This window comes from Mirounga leonina, unplaced genomic scaffold (genome assembly GCF_011800145.1).
Source record: "Mirounga leonina isolate KUSES-001 unplaced genomic scaffold, KU_Mleo_1.0 Mir_173, whole genome shotgun sequence".
NCBI classification, from domain to species: domain Eukaryota; kingdom Metazoa; phylum Chordata; class Mammalia; order Carnivora; family Phocidae; genus Mirounga; species Mirounga leonina.
The window spans coordinates 76,646,362-76,656,495 of record NW_023270447.1 but is presented as its reverse complement, the minus strand read 5'-3'; the positions used below and the strand labels follow the sequence as shown (position 1 = coordinate 76,656,495).

At 43.1% G+C, this 10,134-nt stretch overlaps 1 protein-coding gene across 6 annotated transcripts in view; it reads right to left on the bottom strand.

Annotated features, from left to right (window-relative positions):
* Window positions 1-1,833: 1,833 nt before the first annotated feature.
* Window positions 1,834-10,134, bottom strand: part of CNR2 (cannabinoid receptor 2) — a 30,420-nt gene continuing 22,119 nt past the window's right edge. For 5 of the 6 annotated variants that reach the window (XM_035019502.1, XM_035019504.1, XM_035019503.1 and 2 more), the window contains one exon: window positions 1,834-5,463. In XM_035019502.1, the coding sequence (XP_034875393.1) occupies window positions 4,336-5,418 (1,083 nt within the window). In that variant the 5' untranslated portion in view covers window positions 5,419-5,463 and the 3' untranslated portion in view covers window positions 1,834-4,335. Of the gene's footprint in view, window positions 5,464-8,435; window positions 8,649-10,134 lie in introns of those variants that run through there. The other variant, XM_035019506.1, reaches the window with a different exon arrangement.

Below are 10,134 nucleotides of genomic sequence, written 5' to 3'. Positions count from 1 at the left end.
GAGGCGCCCAAGATCACACTGCTAGTTTGAGCAGGGTTGGGACCAGAATCCAAGGACCCTGGTGTGCAATCTGTGCCTCTCAAAAAGCCCTTCCCTCTTGCACCCTCGGAGGTTGTTGGGCCCTGTGTTGACAGAACCAAGCACTTCCTCATTTTAGGAGTGATAAGGAAACACAGTAGCTGTTGCTCGTCGAACAGCTATTTTATTTTCGGTGTTTCTTTCTCCCCAAGATTATGTTGAAATAGTGCCCAGAGCAGTGAGCAGGGATACCTCAAAAAAACAAAACAAAACAAAACCCATTTTGTTTGCACACACCTTCTAGCGATCAGACTGACTAATGGTCTTTGATGTTAGAGAACTCATCATGGGGAAGATAAAATGGGACACTGTGACCTTCACTTCTCCTTATCCTCATAACCAACATGTAAATCTGCAGGGACAGATGAGAGACATGACAACAGAGTGGACAAAGCTGGAAATTGGGAAACACGCATGTCTAGCACTGGATACCACCTTGTTGGGGCTTCTTGGGCAAGTCTTGTCCACTGTCTGGGTCCGTTCCCTCATCTGAACAATGAGGGCAGCTCTCTGTCACATCCAGGGTCCCCTTTCTCTGCTTGCTCTCCTCCATAAACTAGTTCTCTATTTAGAGCAGAAATGGAGTGTGAATGTGAAAAGAGAAATAGAGGAAGTGTGGAAGTGCATTTAATTCAATGATTTTTAAACTCTAGTTTTATTCATTAAACATTAAATATTTACTGAGTATGGATATATGCCAGGCACTTGGGCATTTTCTTTGAGAAAAGGAAAAAAAGACCCCACCAATGAATAAAGAAGGGTATGCCCAAACTTTAAGGAATCACAAATTTACCTTAAAAACTCATGCCATGTCTTTGCCTTACAAAAATATAGGTATCTGGATTAAAATAAATTTTGATATTCCAAAATGCTTTTCGGGAGCAGTTTGATTCCACAGATATTGACCCGTTCTCTTAAGACTCTATGCTGTTGGGCACCTGGGTGGCTCAGTCAGTTAAGTGTCTGCCTTGGGCTCAGGTCATGATCCCAGAGTCCTGGGATTGAGTCCTGCATCGGGCTCCCTGCTCAGTGGGGAGTCTGCTCTCCCTTTGCCCCTCCCCACCCCTCTCTCCCCTGCTCATGCTCTCTCTCTCTCTCTCTCTCGCAAAAATAAATAAAATATTAGGGGCGCCTGGGTGGCTCAGATGGTTAAGCGTCTGCCTTCGGCTCAGGTCATGATCCCAGGATCCTGGGATCAAGTCCCACATCAGGCTCCCTGCTCCTTGGGAGCCTGCTTCTCCCTCTGCCTCTCTCTCTCTCTCTGTCTCTCATGAATAAATAAATAAAATCTTTAAAAAATATATTAAAAAAAGACTCTATGCTATTATCAACAATAGCCAAATTATGGAAAAAGCCCAAGTGTCCATCGACTGATGAATGGATAAAGATGTGGGATATATATAATGAAATATTACTCAATCGTCAAAAAGAATGAAATCTTGCCATTTGCAATGACATGGATGGAGCTAGGGTGTATTATGCTAAGCAAAATAATTCAGTCAGAGAAAGACAAATACGGTATGATTTCACTCATATGTGGAATTTAGGAAACAAAACAGATGAACATATGGGAAGGGGAAAAAAAAGTGAGAGGGAAGCAAACCATAATAGACTTAACAAAAGCAAACAAACTGAGGGCTGATGGAGGGATGTGGGTGGGGGATGGACTAAAAGGGTGGTGGGTATTAAGGAAGGCGCTTGTCATGTTGAACACTGGGTGTTACATGTAAGTGATGAATCACTAAATTCTACTCCTGAAAACAATATTACACTATCTGCTAACTAACTAGAATTTAAATAAAAATTTTGAAGAAAAAAAAGGCTCTATGCTGGATTGTCAAGGAGCACTGGGGACCAAGAGATGAACGTGGAGCTCATCTCATGGGGAAAGACTAGCAAGTGACTGCCACTTAACACAGTCCATGATATGGGCTGTAATTGAGTAGTTGACTTTGTCCTTGGGGGCTGTACTGAGTTGAATAATGTCCCCCCCAAATTTCATGTACACTCAGAACCAGTGAATGTTTCCTTATTTGGAAATAGTCTTTATAGATGTAATTTGTTAAATTAGGATGAGATCATACTGGATTAGAATGTGCCTTAATCCAATGAATGACATCCTTAAAAAAGGACACCAAGAGATAAGGTGGGGAGAGGAGTGTCCTATGAAGATGGAGGTAGAGATTGGAGTTATCTTGCCACAAGCCAAAGAACTTCAGGAGCTGCCAAAAGTTGGAAGAAGCAAAGAAGGATACTCTCCTTGAACCTTTGCAGGGAGCATGCCCCTGGTCATGCCTTGATTTTGGACTTCTAGCTTCCAGAAGCTTCCATGAAAGAATAAGTTTCTGTCGTTTTAGGCCACTTGGTGGAAAAATGTTTTTTTAAAGGTTTCTATTTTTAAGTAATCTCTCCACCCAACGTGGGGCTTGAACTCACAACCCTGAGATCAAGAGTGGCATGTTCCACCAACTGAGCAGGACATAAAATGAAGTAGGTTGAGAAATAATGGTGAGTTAAGATTGCAGCAATCTGATGTTATAGAAATCAAGTATTATTCCTAATCAAGCAGCATTTGGCTGAACTAGGCCAGGAGGTTAATGGTAAAGGCGGCAGGCTGTGGAAACCCCAGCTTTGGATACATATCGGCAGTGTGATCTCAGACAAGTGATTTTGCCTCTTAAATGTTTCCTTATCCATAAAATGAGGGTACCAGGACCCTTGTGGTCAGGTTATTGTGGAGACTAAGTAAAATACTTCATTTGAAAGCACTTATCCCAGTGTGTGGCACATAGTAAAGATTCTATAAAAGCCAGCTGTGGCATTTACGACCAGAGCACATAGTAGGTACCCTACCTAAAGTTGCCTCAGTGAATCCCTATCACATGACTTTGATGATTTCCTTCATTGTACCACCAGGAATTATCTTCTTTAGTGGCTGTCTTCCCACCTGAATGTAGAATGTAAGCCCCATTAGACAGGGGCAGAGTCTTGTTTATGGCTGCACAACCAGGACCTAGCACAAAGCCTGGCACGTATTTGTGAGAAGGGTGCATTAGTGGACACCTTGTCTTGTAAATAGTAAGTGAATATTTTTAATATTCCTGTTTAATCAATATCTTTCCTTTTATTCTGTCTATGGTCCCACAAATTTCATTAGAATTCCTGTTATCCTCTGCACCAACAATTTCTCTAGTCTATTGTTTTAAGTAAGCTGCTTTGGTAGGAACCTACCTTCCCTGATAAGTAAAATATGGATGTCCTGGAATCTTCAAAAGCATGGGGCTATGTTCTTGCTGGAGATAATGGACTGTGGGATGTCAGTCCCATGCCTGGCACGTAGTAAGGGAATTTCCCCCTCCTCCCACTTGCTCTGTTTATTTTTTGTTATATGGGTGTGGAGGAGACAAAGGAGCTGAACTGAGGGGCAACTGGGAACAATTTGGGGGTTTATGAAATCTTAGTGAATGTCTTCCTTTTTCTTGGAGTTAGACTGGGCCATTGCCTGCTTCCAGTGGAAGGACTTCAGAGGGTCCACAAAATTCTCTGAAAATTCTGTGTCTCAACCAGTCCCAGCCTCCCCTGTATTCCCCAGGAACCTAGGAGGTCACCGCGGCCGTGAATGGAGATTATCAGAATGTCAAGTGGGGCCATTGCCCTAATAACAAGATTCCCTGAACTAGAGGCTTGTCAATTAGCTGTGAAAGAGGTGGATCAACACTCTTGATCCTTATTGTATCAAAGTTTTTGATCCTCAGTAGGAAAAGGTGACCAGAAAATGGGGTCTTTCATTGCCTTAGAGCCAAGGAGATCCCAAGAATCAAGCAAGAACGGGGTTGGCCAGCCATCCCATCTGACATCTTGAGATGCCAGGAAAATAATCCATTCATCTCAGATTTCCTCTGAGTCTCTCATTGCTGAGCCTGAAGGCTCCATCTGGCTCCTGTGGTCTCTGGAGGATGCAAGCACTAAGCCATCTTGTCGGGGCGGTTCTCCTAACCCAAACGTGCACTGAGCCTGCTCAAGCCTCTCGCTTGAGCACCACTTCTCACAGGGCCTAGCTATCCAACAGTCTGTGTGCAAATAGGCACGGCCAGGCTACCTGCCAGGGTCATTGCCATCAGTCATCAGTGAAAAGGGGTAAGTGTCCAAGCCCTGGGGCCTGGCTCAAATAAGACAATAGGATCAAGGCTGCTCTCTCTCCTCCAGGGAGCGAAATGATTCTGACTCAGTTTGTTTAAAACTGTGAAAGAGGACTCATCAGCATTTAGAAAAGTTTAGTCCTCTGGAATCTGGCCACGGGGTGATTTTCACATCAGCCTCTGTCTCAGTGACTGAGGACCTTGGGACTTCTTTGTTTCCTTCAAGTCCGAGTCTTCTCAGATGTTTCCTCCAGTGGGCCAGCCAGTGATGGGCAGAGGAACGGATCTCCCCACTCCGCAGGGCATAGATGATGGGGTTGACCATGGAGTTGACAAGGCAGAGCAAGGAGAAGAAGGCGAAGACCTTCTTGACCTGGTCGCTTAGGGTGGTGGTCAGGCTGTAGACCATGAGGGCCAGTACCGGGAGCCAGCATATGAAAAGCACAGCCAGCACCACCCCCAGGGTCTTGGCCAACCTCACATCAAGCCTCATTCGTGCCATTCCTGGCACCTGCCTGTCCTGGTGTTCAGCCAAGCTGGCTACATGCTGATGGGCCTTCCAGAGGACATGCCCATAAGTGTAGATGATGCCAGAGAAGAGGAAGGCAATGAACAGGAGCCAGCCCAGGAGATAGTCATTGGGGATCAGGGGGAAAAGCTCAGAGCAGGGACTAGGACAGCAAGTCCATCCCATAAGGGGCAGGTAGGAGACCAATGCTGAGAGGACCCACATGATCCCCAGAGTTGCCAGTGCCCTCCCCCGGGTGAGTAGGGCTTTGTATGTAGGTGGGTAGCACAGACAGAGGTAGCGGTCAATGGCGGTCAGCAGTAGACTGCCTACAGAGGCTGTGAAGGTCATGGTCACACTGCCAATCTTCAGCAGGAAGACAGCCTTGGAATCCATGCCATGGAAGACGTGGAAATTCACAAAGTTGCAAGCAAAGATCACACTGGCCAGGAAGTCAGCCACAGCCAAGCTGCTAATGAACAGGTATGAGGGCTTCCTGCGGAGCCGGTGGGAGAACAGGATCAGGTAGAGCACAGCCAGATTCTCCAGGGCACTTAGCAGGGCAAGGGAGGTACACAGCACAGCAATAGCTATCCTTTGGGAATTGTTCAGGACCATGTACTCTTTCATGGGGTTGAAGTCCAAGCCATCCTTACAGCCATTGGCTGCCTCCATCACCCAGCGTCTCTCCATGGGGTGGGTCCCTTGGCTCCTGTTGAGCTTGCCAAGAAGGCTTTGCTGTAGTACAATGAGAAGAAAGGAGTCTTTTTCAATTAGTGCAATAATGACTTCACACAATCAATAGCTCTAGACAAACCCTTTACCTGTGTAGATGAATCATATGCTGAAATAGCAGTTTATATTTTGTTCCTTTATATTTTGCCCTCTTTCCATTCTACTGGGTCACTAGATCTTTCTGGTTGCCTTAGGAGAGGTATGTGGGAATTCAAGAAGCAGAAGTGGCCTGTGCGGTTTTTAGTCTTTTGTTTCCAAAAAGACCAATCCTGAGACTTCCCTTTGAAAGTAAGAGAAAACCCAAGGGCCAAAAACCAAGAGGAAATCAAAACCAAGAAAAAAATGGAAGCCAGAATGATGAGATGGAGGGGATTTTTCCATTGGTATTCTGTTCTGTTTTGTTTTGTGTGCCCATCTTGATAAGTAAGATGCTGAAGTTTTAACAACAAAGACAAGACTTTGGCTTCACACCAGCAGCATTGACAGATAAAATATAAGAATCCAGATAAATCTGAATGTCAGATAACTAATCTTTTTTTTTAATAAGTATGTTCTAAATATTGAGAAACACCAAACCAGAGCACCCAAATATTGTATGGGACATCATTAGATACGATTAGAAAGCAAACTTGAAATTTCTCCAGAGGAATATACTTTCTAGCCAGGTCACACAAGTTTCCCACATGAAGCGGCCTATGGAATTTGAGCTCTCAATGCAAAATAACAAAATGTATAAGGACATGTGAACAAGGGCGCCTGGGTGGCTCAGTTGGTTAAGCGACTGCCTTCGGCTCAGGTCATGATCCCGGAGTCCTGGGATCGAGTCCCACATCGGGCTCCCGGCTCAGCGGGGAGCCTGCTTCTCCCTCTGACCCTCCCCCCCTCATGCTCTCTCTATCTCATTCTCTCTCTCAAATAAATAAATAATATCTTTAAAAAAAAAAGGACATGTGAACAAGAGTTCACAGAAATGTCAGACAGTAGAATGAGACTTTCAAGGACTTCATGTCATTCTTGGGAATATGTTTAATATAATTAAACAATAAGGAATCAAAACCATGAGTACATAATGGGAGACTGTCTAGGCAGATTTGAAAAAGAATCAAGTAGAATTTCTAGAAGTGAAAAAAAAGTCTTTGGAAAAAGAACTCTTAAATGTAGGTGAAAGAACAGAATAGATTAGTTGGAAAGCATTGATCCAGAAGGAAGATCTGAAGAGATTTCTTAAAATGCAGCACAAAAAGGCAAAGAGATGGGACAGATAAAAGAGAGGTTAAGGATTGAATGAAAAGGGGCGCCTGGGTGGCTCAGTTGGTTAAGCGACTGCCTTCAGCTCAGGTCATGATCCTGGAGTTCCTGGATGGAGTTCCTGGATGGAGTTCCTGGATCGAGTTCCTGGATGGAGTTCCTGGATCGAGTCCCGCATCAGGCTCCCTGCTCGGCAGGGAGTCCGCTTCTCCCTCTGACCCTCCCCCCTCTCATGTGCTCTCTCTCTCAAATAAATAAATAAAATCTTAAAAAAAAAAAGGATTGAATGAAAAGTCCTAAAATATACCTAACTGGAGTTTCAGAAGGGAAAAATAGAAGTGGGTGTGGGCATTGGGGAGGCCATAGAGGGGGTTGCTGAGAGTGGAGAATTGTCCAGAATTTTCCTTAGATTCAGAAATCACAGTGAACTACAAGCAGAATTTTATTTTATTTTATTTTTTTTAAAGATTTTATTTATTTACTTGAAAGAGAGAGAACATAAGCAGAGGAGAGGGGCAGAGAGAGAAGGAGAAACAGGCTCCCTGCTGAGCAAGGAGCTTGACACAGGGCTTGATCCCATGACCCCAGGATCATGACCTGAGTCAAAGGCAGACACTTAACCAACTGAGCCACCCAGGCACCCCTACAAGCAGAATTTTAAAAACAAACTAATTCCACATTCACATATATCATAATAAAACTTCAGAACACCAACGACAAAGAGAAAAAAATTAAAAGCAATCAGAGGGAAAGGACACAATACCAGCAAATGAATCATAATGAAACTTAAAACCACATTTTCTAACATCAACAACAGAAGCCAGAAGAAAGGCAGGGGGAGTGGAACTAAACTATAACTCAGACTAAAGAAATACAAGTAGAGTTGTCGACGAACAGACCTTTACTGAAGGAACATCTAAAGGGTATGCCGTCAGCAGAAGGAAATTCTTCATAGAGGGAAGAACAGAAAGGCAAGAAGGAATTGTGAACAAATAAGTTTCTAAATGTATGAGTAAGTAAAAACAGATGTCTATATAAAGCAATAATAATAACGCTAATGACTCTTTCAGAGGGTATAAAAACAAAATGGAAGTGAAATTGTGAATGACAGTAAACAGTAACATAAGCCAAGAAAGAGATGGAGATGAAACTTTATTTAGACTACCTTAGGCTTTTAAAAATCAAGCATCATCTCTTACCTGGTTGACTTTGATAGTTTACTAACTGGGCTCCCTGCTTTTAACCAGACCCATCTTTAGTCTAATTTCAACACAACAGCTAGACTGATTCCTTTAAAATACTCCTCTGTCCAAAACTGTGTGTAGGGCCCATTTCATTCAGTGTAAAAGCCAAACAAGGTACTTAGAGTGGCCTAGAAGGCTTTATGTGTTCTGGCCCTATCACCTCTCTGATCTCCTTAATATCATGCTTTCCTTGGTCAGCCAGCTTTAGCCACATTGGCTGCCTGATGGGTCCAACCCCCTGCCACAGGGCCTTTGCACTGGCTGTTCCCTCTGCCTGAGCACTCTTTTCCTAGATATATACTTGACTCAGGCTCTCACCTTTTCCAAGTCTTGGCTCAAGTTTTACTTTTTCAATGACATCTTTCCTACCACTCTAATACAGTAACTCACCCCACCCTCCTGCTCTTCTGGTCTCCCTCACTCTGCTCTATGTTTTTCCCCCCATATCACTTATTATCTTCTGACATACCCTATGTAACTTACCTATTTATTATGTTTTATTGTTTGTTGTCTGTATATTCTACTAGAATTTAAGTTCCGTGAGGTCAAGGAACTATTTTGTCCTCTGATATAAGGTCTTAGAATAGTATCTGAGGGGCGCCTGGGTGGCTCAGTCGTTAAGCATCTGCCTTCGGCTCAGGTCATGATCCCGGGGTCCTGGGATCGAGCCCCGCATCGGGCTCCCTGCTCAGCGGGAGGCCTGCTTCTCCCTCTCCGATTCCCCTTGCTTGTGTTCCCTCTCTCGCTGTGTCTCTCTCTGTCAAATAAATAAATAAAATCTTAAAATAAATAAATAAAGGGACATCAATATTAAAAAAAAAGAATAGTATCTGATACATAATAGGTACTCAATAAAGAATTTTGGACTTGAAGTGAAATGAAATTGAATAGTGACTGATTCTAGCATTTTTTTCTCAGAAGCTGATAGATTAGGCAGACAACATACTAATTAATAGAGTGTATAAGATCTGAACATGCAATTAACAACCTGGATTAAACAGTCATATATGGAACTCAGCACCCAATAATTGGAGAATACACACTGTTTTCAACCAAATGCGGACATTTATCAAAACTGACTAAGTCTTGGGTGAAAAGTAGATTTCAATAAATTTAAAATAATCTGTAACATACAAACCATGTTCTCTGACCACAGTGCAAATTTGTTAAAAATATCAAGAACTTAAACAATATAACAAACTTCATAAGTACAAAGCTTTAAAAACACACTCCTGAATAATTCTTGGGTCAAAGAATCCTAAAGGGAATTAGGAAATACTTAGAATTGTAACATTAAAATCTGTGGGATATATCTGAGCAGCACCGAAAAGGAAATGTATAGCCCTTTGTGCTCATATTAGAAAAGAAAAAAGACGAATGTGCTAAACATCACAAAATTAGAAAAAGAACAACAGTGTAAACACAAAGAAGGAAGAAGACAGAAATAATAAGACCAGAAATTAATGACATAGGAAAGCAATGAAGACTAGAAAAAACTGGAAAGACTGAAGCCAGTTTTTTGAGAAAATAATGAAACAGGCAAACCTCCATTAGATTTCTGAAGAAAAAAAGAGAACCCACACAGAAGAATAATAACGGCATGAAAAAGAAATGGTCGATGATCCTTTGAAAAGATGTCTAACCTCCGTAGCAACCACAGACATGCAAGTTTCACTCCCATCAGATTGGTAAAAAAGCTTAACCTGATGATAGAGTGTTGGAGAAGGCGCGGACCAACGAGGACTTTCAGCGCTGCCCGGGGAGGGGGTAAGTTGGCATAACCACTCTGGAGAGCAGTTGAGCAAAATCTGGTGCGGTCCACGTGCGTCCGCCCTTGGAGGCATCAGCTCCACTCCTGGGAATGTGCTCCCGAGGGACCCTGACACGTGTGACCGAAGAGACGGCTACAAGAGTGTTCATTTCATTCTCTTATTCCATTCGTTCGTTCGTTCGTTCATTCATTCATTCATTCATTCATTCATTCATTCATTCATTCATTCATTCATTCATTCATTCATTCATTCATTCATTCATTCATTCATTCATTCATTCATTCATTCATTCATTCATTCATTATGTGGCGACTAGGAAATTGTAAATGACAGGTGTCTCCCGTTGTGTCTTCCAGGGTCAGCGCCCGCCCACGCCAACATGGTGTACTGGGCGGGGACAGCCAGGGCGG